Below are 20,662 nucleotides of genomic sequence, written 5' to 3'. Positions count from 1 at the left end.
TGTTCTTGACATTTTGGTTATAAAATTATCAATAATTATTGATCAGATAGCTAGACATATTATCAGACAAGGAGGTTTTGTTTAAAAGTAAAATGCATTTTTTTGGGATAAAAATTCATCAACAGCACAGCTGTAATCAAAACAAGTTTGAGGAAGTATTTGTATTAAACTGACAGCATGAGTAAGTAAAAGTATATGTCCAATAGATATATTAAATCTATAATTTTATAGATTTAATCAAACAATTAAGGATGTGTAGAATATAATAAGTGATGATAAGGGATCAACAGATGATTTCTATAATAATCAAGGTGGAGCAAAAGCAAAGTCCTTTGTTAAAAATTCGTTGATTTTGTTTTAATATATAAAGGCGGTACATATTTTATATTTTGAAGACATTTTTTTTACAAAATTATACGCCCTGGTAAACACTGTTGTTATGTCGTTTTCACATTTCCTGTGAATGGTTTTGATTCCGAAATGTATCTGTAATAAAGAAAAAAGAACATATTTGTTCTAGTATTTTACTGAATTTCATTGAAGTAACATGCCAAATTAGGGCCACACCTCGATTTACATAGTAACATACAAATATGCATTTGAACATATGCAATTAATATAAATAAGCAGTTATGAAATGTCTCAATTTGTTGATACCTCTGCTGGTTGAAGAAATGATTCATTATCGTAAACATAAATATGTTGTTAATAAAAATTATTTTCTCTGCAGAAAGTAGCGTTATATTTCTATTTTTATGGGTTCATAAAGAGTACATTTTCCTTTGGTTGTCAAGGACGTTTAACTCATCCTTCATCATCATGTAATTCCTTTGTTGATAATGTATTAACCTATCAAAAACTGCAATGACACTCCCATAATGCAACATAATTTCTGCAGTGGTTTATTGATCCGACTATAGATATTTAAGCTATAACCATCGTCGTTTCATGCATTCTCTGAAAAACCTGTAAGATAGCTAGCATGGGAAGAACTACTCTGCTCATTTTGCTTGTGGCAATAACAATGATTTATCAGTATAAAGGTAAGTGTTATTTTTTCAGGACTTTTTAACAACGATCACAGAATTTTACGAATATATATCGATGTAGGCATAGGTTGTTACATACGTCTACCTCAAGCAGTGGCTTGGGGGGGGGGGGGGGGAATATCACTGACATGACATGTGTCTGTTTAAAATGTCATTGGTATTAATAAAATATGGAATACATTGTGTTTAATTTCAGAAATAAGTATACCGCAAGCTTCCAATTTGTAAGACTTTCATGTTAAATTCATCAACGGCTGTTAAATAATTGATAGTATTTAAGCAATGTGAATTTGGTGTTTATGTTGAGTAATTGTTATTTTTTTGTGAAGTAATTTTGTGAGTTGTTTCTTATTTTTTCGTCGTTTTGCTTCTGCTTTGAAAGATTATAAGTAAGTAAATTGAACAAAACTCGAAATTCTATCCGAAGGAAAGTGTTGTTCAGAATTGTTTTTTTCAAATAACAATCAATTTAATGAGATAAAAAAAAAAATCTTCCTTTTTTGACGAAATACTAACACATTACTGCATCAAAATGTTCTTCAAAACAAATGTTTAGCATGCGCATATATCACATTTATAATCTATTTTATCTTTGTGAAATAATCATAAAGCCTTTCAAGAGAAGGGGGGATGTTGTTCAATTGAAATTTTTCCGTGAAGTAACTTTCTGGATTTTTTTCTTCTGATTCATTCAACAACAATATAATACGTAACACATTGAAGATTTTCGAAGAAGAACATGGTTTGATTTTTTCATCTGATGAATAATTTGTTATAATATTACAGGCGAACCGAACTTGGCATGTACCAAACGAGATGGATATTGTTCCGATTCTGATAGATGTCAATCATCAGGAGGTTATGTGGAAAAATTAGCTTTCAAGTGCAAGTGTGGTAATGCATGTTGCAAATGTATTGGTAAGTAACGAATCATAATTATCGTAGGATTTCATACAGACCAATATGATTATTGCTCAGGCCTATCTGCTAGCCATGCATACAAATTTGAGACAAAAAGCCTTACATGTACGAAAAATCTATTTATTTGGAAGATATCCTGTGTCCTCAAAATTTTGAACAATTATTTTGAATGAATTGAACACTAAGTACAGATATTACAGGACATAGATTAAAGAGACATTAGAGTGCCAATCTTTTATCTCTCATTTTGAATTTTCGAAATTTTTCTAAATCGATTACATCAGAAGTATTTGGAACAACCTTTCGCATTTTTTGGTTTTCAACGCTCTTTGAGCGTCACTGATGAATTTTATGTAGACGAAACGAGCGTCTGGCGTACTAAATTATAATCCTGGTACCTTTTATAACTATTCGCTATGTTGAACTTCATTTTTTTGCCCTTTTTTTCATTCCAGCGTCACTGGTGAGTAGTTTGTAGACGAAACGAACGTCTGGCGTACAAATTTATTATTCTGGTATTATATATAGGTTTATTACATACCACTATAAGGATGTCACAAGTAGAAATGGATTTGCTTATCTATTCCTTAACAATGCAGGAAAAAACCGGTGTTGGGGGAGTTCTGTTCATGATTCGAACACGTATCAACGTATCTTATATCAATACAAACGAAAACCATCCAATATAAACAAATTTCACTGAACTTTGAAGTATTCCATTATTTCTCCGTATTCGGGTTATTATGAATGAATCAGAATCTGCCTACCCACCTACGCAATTGAATACATCTCTGTTTATGATGGAGGTTGTTATTTGTCATTTTTTTCAATGAAACTCTGAGAGCACTGGTTATTTTTACTTTTTTCCCCTGTTTTGCTGTTTTTTGTACCTCTGTTTCTTCAAAATATGAATTTAGATTTTGTAATATTTTTTTTAATATCCTAAAGCAGTCTCCGCTGCGAAAAATCAATTAACCACCCGTCCTTTTTTTCATAGACACATGTCCTAATGGTTCTACGTGTATGAGTGAAGGTGAAACATGTAATGGCATGACAGATCCAAACGGATGTTGTGGCACCAGGTTTTGTTGTAAACCTATAATGACAACGACACCTAGACCAACAACACCTATTATGACATCGACAACTAGAAAAAAAACTACTATAAGGACAACGAGACCTAGACCAACAACACATATCATTACAGCGACACCGCAACCATGTAAGCAATTTACATGTAGCTTTCACAGTTAATAAAAATATTAAAAAATGTTAGGTGCAACATTTATACTTTATCATACTTGATAAAAAATAGTCATACAAAATCAAATAAAATATTACTATTCAATAAAAAAAATAATTTTGGAACGAAAACAAAAAACTTAAACATACGAAATATTTCTATATCAGAAAATCTTCAAACGAAATTAACAGTAAATCACAGATAAATCTGAAAAAAATCTATCGGCTTTAAATATGAACTCCCACAGATTACACAGTCTTGATTCATTCCAACTTCAACAATTTGCAAAGTCGAAAAATGAGTATAGCAACTGATGAACTGATGTGCTGATTCAACCTTATTAAAAAAACATTTTTTTTCTAATGCAACAGACAAGAAAGTAAAAAAAAACAACAGTGAAGAATACGATTTCATTTTAATCATTGACCATCTCAAAGTATGTAAATTAGATATACCATAGACAAGACACAGATATAAAAACTTTCAATATGTTCAAACTATATTCATTCCTAGAGATTATTAAGTCATCACAAATGCCGTCTTAGAATTTAAAACTTCTGAACACAAAAAAAATTCATCAAAAAGGAAAATCATGGAAATAATTAAGCGCCAAAAGATCATTTATACAGAGCAGAAAGTCAGAATGAATAGTTAGATTCAATTGTCAAATCCTACTAACTAAACACCACACAATCATCAACTCTATTCAATTAAAAGATTGGAGAAGATGCTGCAAAAAGTTGAATTTAAAAAGGCAGATATAATTTGAAGATAATTATAAAACCCTTGTAGGATACTTCTTGTAATTTTTTGGCAATAAAGGATGGATTGTCAGAATCAATTTTGCATTTGAATTTTTCATTGTTTTTTTAATAATTTTCATGACTAATTTGGCTAATATGATAATCTATATAATTCCAAAAAAATCAGTATTACTTTTAAAAGTAGCAATCGAAAATGTCATACCTATACATCATATGGGTTGATCCGTATGCACATTTTCAAAACGTACATAAAGAGTCGACCTAATTCATCCATGAGCCTAGGTCATTAGCACCGAAAAAGCCCGGTAGCTTAGTGATTCTCTACTGCAATGATATTACGGATTTAGTTTTAGCGAAATTCAGGTAACAATCATAAATCTAAGAACTCCATTTTGAATTAAATAATGTATCTCTCTCATAAATATATTTCTGAATCCATGTACGGGTTTGGCTTTACTGTTGGTCATTTCCTATTATAATAGCTATCCAAAAAAGGCATTATATTTTGAATTTTCACATCTTTCAGCTCAAACATCTGTGAAGAGAAAACATTATTTTAAAACGCGAATCATGTGAAGTAAATTGTTACCATTAATGTTATCGAAGAAAAGTCGACAGGGTTGAAATATTTTACGGTCGTCAGCTCAATTTTGCTTACAAAACTTGTAATGGGAAAAACATTCAATTAAGGACAATTAAAAACATTGTGTTGTCGATCGAGAGACCCTTGTTTTGTCGTGTTGTCGAACGACAGCCACAACAATGTGCGAACGATAAAAAAGGCAAACAACATTTAATATGTACAATACTGAAATTTCAATGACACTTGTTCATGCTGTTGCAATAACACAAAACAAATGCAAACCGATACAATAATTTTACAGGTAACATAACCTGTGTTGGCGAATGTCTTGACCAGTGCGGTAGCCTAGCTGAAGATCCCGCAGGAGGGTGCTGTGGATTGAAATGTTGTGGGTTAGTTGAACTTAAGAAACCAAATAATTTGATGTTCGAATACATCGCATATGTTTCTTGAATTAAGTTTAAAATATATCGTTCTTGTTAAATAGTTCTAAACTGTGCTCAATATGGGATAGCACTTGTGAATGTATACTGAGACCAAAAAGTTTAGCTACACTATTTTTTTTTTTTTTTTATTTCTAGAAAAAAATATTTAAACATCATTGATATAATCCTTAGTTTTACCTGTTATTAAAAACAATTTATCCTGGTGATTGATTTTGCGCTATTTCAGCTTTGCACGTGTAATTGATGTTTTACCTTTTGTACCTGTACTTTTAAAACGATATTAAAATATCTTTTTCACTAACGTGCAGAAACACACCAGTGGTAAGAAAAACACATAGACCTTTGAAAAAATTGCATGGGGGGTTCACCAGGCCTCCCTTAAAATGACCGTCAGAAAGCTCGTGTAATGGTTGATGCCGGAATGAGTGATGCTGACCCTGTGGCTCGATGTAATATGCATAAGGCAACAGTTTAGAGACTATCAAACAGATATCGACAAATTACAACTGCACAGGATAGGTCGATATCTCGTTAACCAAAAAAAATTATTGTCAAGACAGGAGCGCTACCTTCGCTTTACGTCTACACGTGACAAGATTTGTCCGGCCACAAAAGTAGTGCATTGACTAAGGGCAGCTTCTGGTTTGCCTGTCAATCCTTCATTGGTACACTTCGGGCATGGCTAAGAAATAGATTTTGAATAACACTATACTCATTTCCGCATTTTTACCGTCACGCACTCCATACAAAGAAAATCCTCATGAGTGTGATTGATAAACATTCATGTTGCTTCTGACATGCCATAATTCCATTTTTGTATTATTAAAATTATATGTTGCTATGATTTTGTAATAAAATAAAATTTCACATTTTTGTTGCTAAAGTTGGCTCAGTATATGTAAGATATATATCATGTATATTTTAGTATTAGTCATATTTATTTCATAGTCGTGGTTATTGAAAGTTTGATAATTTTATAGACACCTGTTAAATACGTAGAATGAATTGTGTTTGACTCATAGTCTCAAAGATGTATATTTGTCTGTTTAATATTAGCTGAATTTAGGTTTTTCGTTTGAAAAACTCAAAGAATTGATCATTAGAATGTATGTCTGTTTAGTTAACGCATCATTGTAAATATGACGGAATTTCATGAGGCTGTCAACAAAGTGAGAGGTTTAGCGCTAGAAAACCAGGTTTAATTCACTATTTTCTACATTTGAAAATGCCTGTACCAAGTCAGGAATATCGCAGTTCTTGTCCATTCGTTTTTGATGTGTTTTGTCATCTGATTTTGCCATGTGATTATGGACTTTCCGATTAGATTTTCCTCTGAGACATTTCACCAGTTCCTCTTCATGAAACATTTATTTTCTATATGAAACCGTGATTGTTGCAAGAATTATAATGTACTCGGATGTCCTTGTTGTGTATCAACTAGTATGGTAGATTTGGAAAGTTGTGTGCATACCCATACTTTCACTTTATTTAAATAGCCATTATGATGACATGCAATTTCAATATAGTCTGTACAAATAAGAAATTAATTTATTGAGACTAGTTATGTGTGTTTGATATTTAGGTAAGACAAACAAACAACATTCATGGTTTTCAGTTTTATTTAGAAAAAAAAATCAATATTCTTTATATTTTGTGATTTAAAAAAATCAGTTTTGGATTTTCAAACATCTTGGACTCAAGCAACACTGCTGAGACATTTATAGTCTAAATGTGAGCTTAGTGCAATACAACTCTTACCACTGTAGCTAATATCATTATAGATGGGGAAAAAAAAACTCTTGTTATTATTTCAGAGGTTTCTAAAGTCTCTGTCCGAAACCATGATGCTTGTAGAGGAAAAAAACATGTGAAATATCTGCAGTAATAATTAGATAATAAAATTGTATAACAAAATATTGTGCATGTCACATATGTTTCTCGATTTACCTTCCACTTTGAAACCTTTTGAAACCACAGGACTAATTCAATTCTAAAAACAAAATACATAACATTTAAGTTTTTTTTGTCAATTGATACCTCCTTCTGTGCATTGTTTAACAATTAAATCAAACCAGTGGTCTATACGTCCTTGTAAGTCATCTAAAATAAAACCATTATAGATCAAAGTAATGCTTTGAACACTGAGCCTTGTCTCACACAGAACACCAAGATGTAAAGGGCCCTAAAAATTAGTTAGTTTTTTAATGCTGAAAGTCGATGGTTGTCTCCATTCATTCTGATTTTCACCACAAAAAAAAACTGTTCGCCATGAGTCCTAAAAGTGGCACACTTTACTAACAAATAGTAAATAAAATATAGCTTTTGTAGAAAAGAAAAATTACTACGATGTGTCTGATGCACAAATAATACACTGACGGCAGTTCCCTCGTATGATGGTTAGTACAAGCTATATTCTAACGTCTCATTCTGTTTACGATAAATAGTATAGATTATATCATTAAGATTATTAAGTCACTCCGCGAGTATGATGGTTAGTGCAGGTTATATCATAACCTCCCTTCTTGTGTATCATGAGTAGTATCAATTATATCCTTATGTCACTTCTAGTGTATAATGAAAAGTAAAATGTCTTGTGCAACCTTTACTGTACATTATTATGTTGCACACATGCCTTTCCTCAAAAAGAACATACTTTGGTCGGAAAATCAACAACCATAGCATTGAGTGAAACATTCATTTTTTTTTAAGTTTGCGGCTCAGGTTTATTTTTATAATCCCAAAACTCTTTTTAAACTTACCTTTACAGAGAACGTTTAATATGAAAACATCCCATATGTTTATATTATCTTGTTGCAAATGAAATTAACCGTTACATTTAATGATACATTGGTACTTTGGTTATTCAATTTACCCGCAACATAATTAAAGAAGAGAGGGACGAAAGATACCAGAGAGACAGTCAAACTCATGCATAGATTGAAAATAAAGTGACAACGACATTGTTAAAAATAGACAAACAGAAAAATAAAAGTACAGAAGACACAACATAGAAAACTAAAAACTAAAAAACACGAACCTCACAAAAACTGGGGGTGATCTCAGGTGCTCCGGAAAGGTAAGCAGATTCTGATCAACAGGTGGCACCCGTCGTGGTGCTTATGTTATTACAAATCTGGTAAATAGTCTAATTCAGTAGGTTATTTTCGTGAAAAGGGAAGGGCATTGTAGTTACGACACGAGGAACATATTCAATATCACCTGTAAAACGATTATTCCATAACGACCAACAAACTCGTGATGACGTACTTAAAATTTACTTCCCCATTTGAAACTCTTTGTTTAATAGTTTCTTTGTGAGCAGCAATCTATATCAAGGAAGTCATGATAGAAAATACAAGCCCGGGAATATCGTAATAATTGGGAATCTATACATCGTATGCAGGCGCTGCTGGAATGTTGCTACATAGAAATGGAAAGTTCACAATTGGAAAGCTGAAATAAGTAAGCACTATCCTTCAACTTTACATTCCGCTATATAGATGATGTTCTCTCACTGAAAAATACAATATTTGGTAACTATGTTGAATGCATCTATCCCATCGAATTAGAGATAAATGATACTACAGATACAGTTAAGTCTGCCTCATATCTTGACTAACATCTAGAATTTAACAATGTTGGTCGGTTGAAAACAAAACTTTACGATAACAGAGATGATTTCAGCTTTCAAATTGTGAACTTTCCATTTCTATGTAGCAACATTCCAGCAGCGCCTGCATACGGAGTAAAGATCTCCCAATTATTACGATATTCCCGGGCTTGTATTTTCTATCATGACTTCCTTGATACAGATTGCTGCTCACAAGGAAAGTTACTATTAAACCAAGAGTTTCAAATGAGGCAGTTGAAATCATCTCTACGTACATTTTACGGACGTCATCACGAGTTTGTTGGTCGTTATGGAATAATCGTTTTACATATGATATTGGATATGTTCCTCGTGTCGTAACTACAATGCCCTTCCCTTTTCACGAAAGTAACCTACTGAATTAGACTATTTACCAGCGTTGTAATAAGATAAGCACCACGACGGGTGCCACCTGTGGATCAGAATCTGCTTAACTTTCCGGAGCACCTGAGATCACCCCCAGTTTTGGTGAGGTTCGTGTTTCTTAGTTTTTATTTTTCTATGTTGTGTCTTCTGTACTTTTATTTTTCTGTTTGTCTATTTTTTGACAATGTCGTTGTCAAGTTATTTTCAATCAATGAGGTTGACTGTCTTTCTGGTATCTTTCGTCCCTCTCTTCTTTAATTATGTTGCGGGTAAATTGAATAACCAAAGTACCAACGTATCACCAAATGGAACGGTTAATTTCATTTGCAACAAGATATTATAAACATATGGGATGTTTTCATATTGAACGTTCTCTGTACAGGTAAGTTTCGAAAGAGTTTTGGGCTTTCTAAATATAAACCTGAGCCGCAAACTCAAAAAAAATGAATGTTTAACTCAATGGTTTTTGATTTTCCGATCAAAGTATGTTCTTTTTTAGGAAAGACACGTGTGCAACATAATAATCTACAGTAAAGGTTGCATGGTTCGTGTTGTTTATTCTTTAGTTTTCTATGTTGTGTCACGTGTACTATTGTTTTTCTGTTTGTCTTTTTCATTTTTTAGCCATGGCGTTGTCAGTTTGTTTTAGATTTATGAGTTTGACTGTCCCTTTGGTATCTTTCGTCCCTCTTTTTTTGCACCCGACATTATACTTTTCATTATACACTACAAGTGACGTAAGGATATAATTGATACTACTCACCATCATGATCATACACAAGAAGGGAGGTTATGATATAACCTGCACTAACCATCATACTCGGGGAGTGACTTAATCATCTTAATGATATAATCAATACTATTTATCGTAAACAGAGAGAGACGTTAGAATATAGCTTGTACTAACCATCATACGAGGACACTGCCGTCAGTGTATTTTTTGTGCATCAGACACATCGTAGTCATTTTTTTCGTGGTAAAAATCAGAATGTATGGAGACAACCATCGACTTTTAGCATAAAAAACTAACTAATTTTTGGGGCCCTTTACATCTTGGTGTTTGGTGTGAGACAAAGCTCAGTGTTCAAAACCGTACTTTGACCTATAATGGTTTTATTTTAGATGACTTACAAGGACGTATAGACCACTGGTTTGATTTAATTGTCAAACAATGCACAGAAGGAGGTATCAATTGACAAAAAAAAACTAAATGTTATGTATTTTGTTTTTAGAATTGAATTAGTCCTGTGGTTTCAAAAGGTTTCATAATGGAAGGTAAATCGAGAAACATATGTGACATGCACAATATTATGTTATACAATTTTATTATCTAATTATTACTGCAGATATTTCACATGCTTTTTCCTCTACAAGCATCATGGTTTCGGACAGAACCTTTAGAAACCTCTGAAATAATAACAAGAGTTTTGTTCATCTATAATGATATTAGCTACAGTGGTAAGAGTTATATTGCATTAAGCTCACATTTCGACTATACATGTCTCAGCAGTGTTGCTTAAGGCCGAGATATTTGAAAATCCAAAACTGATTTTTTTTAAATCACAAAATATAAAGAATATTGATTTTTTTCTTAATAAAACTGAAAACCATGAATGTGGTTTGTTTGTCTTACCTAAATATCAAACACACATAACTAGTCTCAATAAATTATTTTTTTTATTTGTACAGACTAAATTGAAATTGCATGTCAACATAATGGCTATTTAAATAAAGTGAAAGTTTTGGTATGCACACAACTTTCCAAATATACCATACTAGTTGATACACAACGAGTACATTATTATTCTTGCAACAATCACGGTTGCATAAAGAAAATAAATGTTTCATGTAGAGGAATTCGTGAAATGTGATTTTTTTTTCGAATGGTACCCTTGTGATCAAGGCGATGTTTTTTTTTTAGTTTAAGAAAAAAGTAAAATCACAAAAATACTGAACTCAGAATAAAATCTAAGAGAATTATATACATAATCATATTAGCCAAATAAGTCATTACAAATCATTCAAAAAACAATGAAAAATTCAAATGAAAAATTGATTCTGACAATCCACCCTTTTTGGCCAAAAAATTACAAGAAAAAATTTGTACGTAAGGAAGAAAAAATTCTGCTCTATAAAAGAAACATTTTATTTTTAAGTTTAAATGAATACATGAAATAGAAAAAAAAAGATAAAAAGAGTTGATGTTTCTGTAAATTGGTTTTGCAAAACTGTTTTTTAAATCAAAACTTATTCAGAACTTACAACTGTAAAGTGAAAGATAAAACTTAAATGAGTTTTCGTTAGTGTTAATGTGACATCAGGAAGAAACTAAACGATATAATTAAAATTAATCCTTTTTGTTTATTAAATCAGCTATTAAAAGTTTCCTCAAACTTTTGATTTTTTCAAATATCTGTCGTTGAAGATCAAAGAAGAGACATTATTTGTCAAAATGGCTATCTGATGCAGATACATTTGTACTCTTTAATGACATTGTATGCATTGTATGTTGATTGATCTGATCAATGTTTATGTTGTGTATACTGTTTAGTGGTCGTGTAATGAAATGAAGTGTATGATTTTGTGCTGTATAATGTTAAGGATTTAACAATTGAATCTAACTATTCATGTTGTTTATCAACTATCTGATTTTTAAAAACACACTGTTGATAATGATATTTCGGACTTGTCCGATACTTTCAAAAAGAGGGACGAAAGATACCAAAGGGACAGTCAAACTCATAAATCGAAAACAAACTGACAACGCCATGGCTAAAAATGAAAAAAAAAAACAGACAAACAAAGTACACATGACACAACATAGAAAACTAAAGAATATAAACAACACGAACCCCACAAAAAAAGGGTGATATAAGGTGCTCCGGAAGGGTAAGCAGATCCTGCTCCACCTGTGGCACCCGTCGTGTTGCTTATGTGATAACAAATCCGGTAAAAATTAACATGCATTTAATTTGTATTTAGAATTTCAAAATTCATAGATTAGAAATATTTGATGATTTAATAATCTCTAGGAATTAAAATTGTTTGAATATGATGAAAATTTTCCTATTTATGTCATGTCTTAGTTGCTCTGATTTAAATAATTTGGTAATTAAAAAATAAAATGAAATCTTACTGTTTATGTTCTGTTTAATGACCTCCTTTCTTTTATATCAGAGGGACATTCTTGTTATAATGAAGTTCGCTCAGTACATCAGTTGCTATACATACTATTGACTTATACATTAAAATTACAAATTTACCGCATTCCGTGGAATATGCACAACGGAAAGTTCCTAATAAAAAGGCAAAATCAAAAGCCCATACACTTCAAACGATTGAATAATAACTGTCATATTCCTGACTTGGTAAAGGCATTCTCTTATGTGGAAAATGGTGGATTGAACCTGGTTACACAGAGAGCCAAATTTCTCACTTGTATGACAGTTGCATAAAACAAGTGGCATTGTTTGTTCAAGTTGGTTTTCTACAAGGCGTTCTAACCTTTGTAGATAGTAAAACAAAATAAGAACAATTCATTTTGATTTTGCATATGTCAAATACACATCACAAGCTTTAAGGAGCTTTTGATCGAATATAAAAAAAACATAAAAAAAAACATAACATAAAACAATCTAAGATATAAACACCATGCAATGCAAAGTTGAATCTCAAACATAGCATGCTATAAGCACCAAATTTAGAATAAGTAAAGCTTGGTTTAACTATTTAAAAGTAAAGCTTTAGATTTAATAGGTATTTAACGAACAGTTTGGTACTATACTAAATGCTTCGAGATCTAGGAATGATAGATAAATATATAAAAACTCGCGAAGCATACATCAATACTTTTTCAAAGCAACACAAATATTAACAGCTCCAGAACAGCAACACTATGTGTGAAGTCATATTTATCTAGGCGTTAGATTACTTTTAATTGTCGGTGTAATGCTAATTTTGATTAAGATTTTCTGATAGGAAAACTTTCTTATCATGTAATGTTGAGGTTTTTGCGTCAACGTCTATAATATATAATTACCAATTTTAATTTGATTATGTATGATTATTTTTAATCGATTGTACATAATTGTATATGTCCGCCTATAATTTGTTTTCTTTGTTTTAGCCATATAACTTACATGGTGTCGGTGTCGGTGTCGTAATCGGAATAGGTGTACAACAAAACCTGTTGCCACAACAGCCGTTTGTATCTTTGGTTCCATCAGGTTTCACCTTCACTCATACATGTAGAACCACCAGGACATGTGTCTATTGAATAAAATAGAACACGATGATAATATTTCTTACAGCAGAGACTGCTTTCAGATGAATCAAAACATTACGATATCGGAGCAAAAGAGATACCAAAAATGACAGAAAAAGAAGATAACAAGATCAAGCAAAACATCATTCAGCTTAAAACTGCATGCTACATTTCACAAAGTGCAACATTCTGACCATCGTGGAAAATTGTTTACAAAACAAATCTTGAGATCATATAAAATTATGTATTCTTATTCATAAGTAAGACAAAGTGCGAAATATAAAAGTTGTAGCTTAAAATTGCACATGTAGGAGATGTAAACCGGAGTCTGTACTTTGCGTGCCTTTATATCCTAACAAAATGCCTTATCTAGCAACCAGTCGTGAACAAAAAAAGAAAATCCGGACGATATGCGCACCTTTAATATAAGTAGCAACACCAAGTACATATTTTGAATATGCAGTTCATATAGTAGAAAGGTAATTTAGAGATCTAACATGTAGTAGAAATGTTCGCTAGCTAACATTTCCGTCATTTCTTCTTTGGTAGAAAGGAAAAAAATACGTGCAATGATTTATATTTTTACATCTTTAGTGTCAAGTGACGGATGTAAATTGTAAAATAAAAAAAAATATAAAAATTATGTATATTGTCAGAATATATTATATTGTATTGATACAAAATATTTTCCAACACTTTTGTACATGTATACTTTGCTCATTGCGGAAAACAATAATTGTTAATTTGTGTGTCATGTTGGTCTCTTGTGGAAAGTGGTCTCAATGGCTATCATACAACATCTTCTTTTTTTATATTGTAAACTTGTTCTAAAAACCCCTTTTACGACTGTGAAAATCCTCGTGTTTATGATATATGATTACAATATCTCGCTTTTTATTTAGTTTCTTTCAGCTGTTTGAATAATAATAAATCAGTCGTTTACTTGTAAATATGAGTTTCCTTCTTCTGCTTGTAGTGTTCTTTGTTGCCTAGTTCTATCCGTATTCTCATCCAGATAAATTTCCATTTTCCATTTTGCCCAAGCGATATTTTTTACGACAATTTTAAAACGAATTAATATAAATTGTACCTTTCCCCATTTTTACATATCATCCTGAGTTTCTATAAATTAGATTTCTACTTTCAAAATAAAATGGCATGGGGACACGGCGTGCATATTGAATGCCTTAATATTTTGTCAGCAACCAAACGTATCAAGTTGTAGTTTGTGTGTATTATTTTGAATCTCTTAGACAATAACTTCATGTTTTCTGATATGCTGAGTTTCTAGTTCAACATATTTCCTGATATACATGTTTTTCTTATGACTGTTTGCAATGAATAGTAAGGTTTAACAAATAGGTATAAAACTCATTGAAACATAAGTTCATGATAAAGCACAGTGTCTGTACTTTAGCTTGTGTACATTGTGTTTTGAACATACTTTGCTAATGGAAATTTTTGTGGACTGCAGAAAAATATAGCATAATCTGTCAAATGCAGAACCAAGATAGCAACGGAATACGACCCAATAACAAATAAATTAATTAAAACATTTTACTATTTTTTCCTTCAAATTAGTATACTGTTCTAGATAGATCTGGTTCTTTGTCTGAGCATGTCTTCTGGTCGTCATTATCTTACATATCTAAAGAGAATACTCTTATTAAAATGAAGAGCAAATAGCTATACAGATTTTTTTGATGAAAATAAGGCCTAATACTGTCTTTTTTATTTGATGTTTCGGACATATTCAAGAAAAGCTATAATCTCCTTCATTCTAAAACAATTATCTCCTTTTTTTAAACAATGCTCTCCTTTATTTTCAAACAATTCTCTTCGTTAACTTTAAATACTTCTCTCCTTAATTTTTAAACAATTCTCTCTCTCATTTTTAAACAATTCTCTCCTTTAATTTTAAACAATTCTCTCCTTTTAATTTTTAAAAATTCTGATGGTTGCTAAACGATCAGGACGATACACCCTGAATAGGAAATCATATTGTGACCGACATGTATTGATAATTGTTTTCGTGTAACATGTACATGTATCACTATTTTGTTTTCCCTTCGTGTCAGTTCTTTACTCTTTTACATTTATATATTCCTTTAACTCTATTAAATGATCAATCAAAACAATAGTCTTATATTCAATTGAATAACATGCACGTACTTCACAATGAGGTCGGGTGGGCGGATGGTATATGGTTACATCCTGATTATCCGTTAAACATGTTTTGCTATTCAAAAGAAAGTATTCCTGAATATTTCATTCGATTCAATTAAAATTGTTGAAAAGATGATCACTTTTCCGCGATAGAAATGTCATTACAAATAGAAAAAAACAGACAGCATATCTCCCATCCCCCGTTTCTATAAACTAAGTTTGTAAAACTAAATTACTTACAAGGCGTCTTGTATTATTCATACACCGGATGGTAACCATTCATTTGTGTCTTATTTCATGCAGCTCCAGTAATGTTTTTATTGTGTATGGATAATAATTTCTAAGGTTTATATCTAGATTATTAGTGAGTTTTCTTTAACATTCTATATGAGTCGAAGGGCGTACTAAAACCGGTACGCATTAGAAAGGAATAGCCCACGTTAGTGTGGTCGATAAAATAGGATGCTAAATTTTGCAAATCTTTAGAAAAAAACAATATTATATTTGACGGTATATAAGTCAGATAATGCATATTTTCATGTTTTTTGTAGTAGAACACACCTTGGGGTGTCACAATCAATCCTGATCCCCCTCGATGGGTTCTACATCAAGAAAACCCTTAAAATATGCATAATCTATAACATATATGGTATGTACCAACGATCAGAAACATGTCTGTATTGGCTTTTTTGTCATTAAACTATAAACTAAAGAAACTTTTTGTTGTCAATTTTGCTAAATATAGTGCATTTTCTGTTGGCGTCTTTGTGAGATTATATTGGTAATCTGTAAGTACGCTAACATTTATATGTCATTTGTAGTGTATATTTTTTTTCAATTTCGGCTCCTGCATAACAATTATAATCATATTGACACGTTTGGGTTGCTCATCCAATTTTGCCATGATCATACATGTAGCGATAGGTAAAACCATTTTTTTTCATCCGAAAATGACTGTATCAAGTCGGGGATATGACAGTTTGGTTTTACATGCATCGTGAATTGATTACGCTTTACTTTATCAGTTTTTATGGTTTTCTACCTTTTTTAAATAAAACGTCGTGTTCGGTATTTTAAAAAAAGAAATCAGACCTATAGTATACAGGTGAAATGGATAATGAAATAACCAGTGTAAAATCATTCATTTCAATTTTGCGTGTTCTTGACCTATTTAGACTAGAAGCTTAACAAAAATGCAGAGGCTGTTTGCGGATGGATCGATCATCTTGTTTTCTCTAATTATGATAATAATCAAATCTTAATGTATTCATTCATTAGCATGTGTGCACCTGTCTTATGTCAATAACCTGATATTCTATGGTTGTCGTTTGTGGGTGTGGTTCATAAATGTTTCTCGTTTCTAGTTTTTTTTAAATTGATTACACTGTTGGTTTTACCGTTTGAATGGTTTTTACACAAGTCCTTTTGAGGGCCCTACGAAGATGTTCGGTATGAGCTAAGGCTCCGTGTTGAAGTTACGTAACTTGGATTATAACGGTTTATTTTACAAATTATAATTTTTATGGAGAGATGTCCCATTAGCACTCATACCATATCTTTATATATCTAATTAAAAGTATTTTCAATGATAAATCATATTATTATATTATTTTAATTTAAAATTAAAAAACTTCCAATTGATTTTTCCCCTAATATGACTTGATTATATACTGCCCGAATAACTAAGTTTTTAAGGGATATTTTTTGTTTCTTAATTTCATTATCTCCTGTCGTGAATATAGGCCAAGAGACTTTATATCATTTTCTTATGTAATTGTCTCCCGTACTTTCGCGCACACTATTGTTTATGTAACATAACGTTATTGTTACGTATATCTATCATCTTACGATCATAAAGAATGTAAACTAGCAAGACGTAATGTTTACTCCACAACAAAAGTGAACAACCCTCAATATATTGTCTTCACAAAAATCCTTTAACTGTTACTATAGTTCTAATGGATATAACTTCACAATTGGTCGTGTGGTAACTAGTCCTCTAGAAGTCCGTACTTTTGCTGCTCAAATAGTTTGTTTGCTGTTATCGTATCAAGTTGTTGAATATTCGCGTTGTGTTTGTCGTTGTGCATCTCTGTGGTCGTAACAATCCTTCCGTGTAAAAGATGAGATGTATCCTTGATGTGTAGAGGTCCGGTAAAATCTATCCCAGATGTGAAAAAAGGTATGGTATCTTTAACTCGATCCTTTGGTAGTGGGGGTGGTTCCCAAGGTAGTTTTGCAACATATTTAATTTCCTTAAAAGTTATGTTAGAGTTTTGATACTCAAACACTAGGTTTTGTACATTTTGTATGGTGTCATCAGAATCCGTCTCTAATCCGCTCGACTCAATTTCCCGAAATTTCTGTAAATTGCACTCCTCGGGTTTGTGCACCACTAAAACATTCATCATTGTAGAGTTCCATTGTGTATTTTCAGTATCTGTGTTCAGCGGTCCTGATAGCAAATAACCTAATTTGCATTTAACAGCTGTTGGTCCGTCACCTCGAATAACTTCATATTGTACTAAAGACCAGTAGTAGTCTGCTCCAACGAGAAGTGAAATGGAAAACTTTTCATCCTGCGTGACTGGGTGGGCAAGTTGTAATCCTCGTAAATAGGGCAAGCAGTTAATGTTTACTCGTTTCTTCATATGTATCGGTGCGGCAATTTTTGGAACAACTATTACTTCCATTGAAATTCTGTCTTTCCTTTCTGTCTCAATCGATATTGTCGCTTTCTCCAGGTTGCGTACCTCACCTTCTTTCCCGCCAAATGCAGAAATGTGCATGCTAACTATACCAGTTGGTTTGATATGGAGTTTTTCTTCTAGTTCTAGTGATATAAATGAATTCTGGGAGCTTTCATCGAGTAGAATGTTAGTCATAACACTTTCAGCATTGTACCATACGGGCGCTACGGCGGTTTTCAATAGAATTTCAGTATGTGCTGTAACGGCAGAATGCATAGCGTCGCTCTTTGTTTCTGTGGTACTTTGTAGCTCTTCGTTGACAGGTTTTGTTACGGCTTTATTTTCATTTGAAGTGGAGTTTTCATTTAGTAATTTATAACGGCAGATGCTACTGTGATGTTTCTTACTACAATTTCGGCAACTGTATTTTGACTTGCATTCCGAAACCTTGTGATTACTGAGACAGTTAAAACAAACTCGTTTTTGCTTTACGATTTGGGTGCGGGAGTTTATATCGGTGATCTTTGTACATTCATTTGGGTGATGTGTGTTCTGACAAAACAAACACGACCTTTTAGTCTTAACGGCACTATTGTTGTTACTATCTTTAGACCCTGTTGAACTCCATCTTTTATTTGTTGTTTCTGTAACGAACGATGCGGTTGGGATAATATCGGTTTCAATAGGATTGGCGTTAGCGGCTTCTTGAATACAAATTTCTTTCTTTATTGCTTTGCGTAAACTTGAAATATCCCAATCATCATTCCCGTGGTCTCGAGTAATGTTTTGTCTGACAAAACATGGAAGTTTGTTGAGTATTAGTGGTATTATTAGGCTTCCGTACGATTCCTGATATCGACCCATTCCTTCTAGTTCACGTATATTACTTTCTATTGTGTCACTGAACGATTTCAGTCCCCTAATTCCGGGCGTTGGTGCAGGCAAATTTAACAAATTTTGCATGTATGCGTTTACTATTTTGTGTTGTTGGCCAAATCTCTCGTGCAGAATTTGTATTGCTTGATTATAGTTTGTATTAGTCATTTGCATTCCTGAAATACACTGGCTAGCTTCTCCATAAAGTTGCGATTTCAAATAATTAAATCGTTGCACGTCACTCAATGAAGGATTTTCATGTACAGAATTATTATAGGAATCACAAAAGGCTGACCATTCTAGTAGATTTCCGCCGAAAGTTGGCAAGTTGAGTTTAGGCAATTTGTTATTATGACTTGACACTGTGGAGGTAGGCATGCTTGACTGGCCATGGCTGAGGCTTGTTTGCTCTGAGTAGAAAATTATCTGGTTAGGATGTTCTTGCACGCTTGGGTTATTGCATATAAAATCTGATGCATTAGGGTTAAGAGCTGATTGATTTTTAGAATGACTTACTTCTTTTAGGATCTTCTCAATTTTCGTCATTCCAATTTGAATATCTAACTCGTATTTGTCAACTTCTTCAATTTCTTGGTCGAGGTCTTCTTCTTCTTCAATGGATTCTAGAATCTTCTCATTGAGGTCAGACAATATCTTCTTCTTGGTTTTGATGAGCTCTGTCATGGATCTGAGGTTGAGAACATCTTGATGCGGCTCTTCTGTCGGGTCTGCTTTTTTCAGTAGCTTTATTACTGCTCGTCGATGTGCGGCTCGTACTGTTTTGAGTTTCGAACTCATTTCTAGTTGTGGTTTTCGTCACGGCACCAATATTTTGAGGGTTGTTCACTTTTGTTGTGGAGGAAAAATAACGTCTTGCTAGTTTACATTCTTTATGATCGTAAGATGATAGATATACGTAACAATAACGTTACGTTACATAAACAATAGTGTGCGCGAAAGTACGGGAAACAATTACATAAGAAAATGATATAAAGTCTCTTGGCCTCAATTCACGACATCTCCTAGCAGAGCAGATAGGGTGGTTAGGAAATATTGTAGAGTGTCATTTAGTAGGCGTTGGTGCCACATCAATAGACAACGCAGATTATTTTTTTCTAACTAATATCACCAAACTTGATGCATGTACATATCCAGTAAGTGTGGCCATTGATTTTAGATCATTGCTGTCCTCAATTAAGAAGAATAATCTGGACAATTTTTATTGTCAAGATTATTCTTTACTGATTTGATAAACATTAAAACATATTTTCCTGTTACTATGTAGATGTAGTAATATTTCAGCAGCACCTGTTCTTTTTGGGGTAATATTTCACAACTCGAATGTTGCAAGAAACAGGGTCAAGTCTTCAAATATATATTTTATATCATAACAATGTGTTACAAGAGTTTATTAGGAAAAATATAAACAGCTGACATAAAAAAGAGCATCTGCTTTGTTACAAAACTACATTACACTATGAATATAAATTCTTACAAATACATTATTAGAAACTGAGCAAAGACCTTTTACATTGTTTTATTTTACTACGAAGACAAGATGGCACACATTTCATTGAAAAACATATAAATGTTCTTATGTTGCATTTTGTGGCATAAATTAAATTGTCCCTAGATGTATTTTAAT

General features: G+C 32.4%; 1 protein-coding gene and 1 long non-coding RNA gene across 2 annotated transcripts; one reads left to right on the top strand and one right to left on the bottom strand.

Moving 5' to 3' along the window:
* Nucleotides 1-3,138: 3,138 nt before the first annotated feature.
* On the top strand, nt 3,139-6,879 carry LOC134696507 (uncharacterized). Its single transcript, XR_010102964.1, has 3 exons — nt 3,139-3,192; nt 4,862-4,952; nt 6,821-6,879. It is a non-coding gene; the product is annotated as an uncharacterized LOC134696507 (long non-coding RNA).
* Nucleotides 6,880-17,442: 10,563 nt separating this feature from the next.
* Nucleotides 17,443-19,815, bottom strand: LOC134698039 (uncharacterized). The gene has a single exon (XM_063560328.1). It carries the CDS (start codon nt 19,813-19,815, stop codon nt 17,443-17,445), a length of 2,373 nt encoding a protein of 790 aa, XP_063416398.1.
* Nucleotides 19,816-20,662: the final 847 nt, after the last annotated feature.

This window comes from Mytilus trossulus, chromosome 14 (assembly GCF_036588685.1).
Source record: "Mytilus trossulus isolate FHL-02 chromosome 14, PNRI_Mtr1.1.1.hap1, whole genome shotgun sequence".
Taxonomy (NCBI): domain Eukaryota; kingdom Metazoa; phylum Mollusca; class Bivalvia; order Mytilida; family Mytilidae; genus Mytilus; species Mytilus trossulus.
The sequence above is the reverse complement of the archived record's forward strand: the minus strand, read 5'-3'. Positions and strand labels throughout refer to the sequence as shown.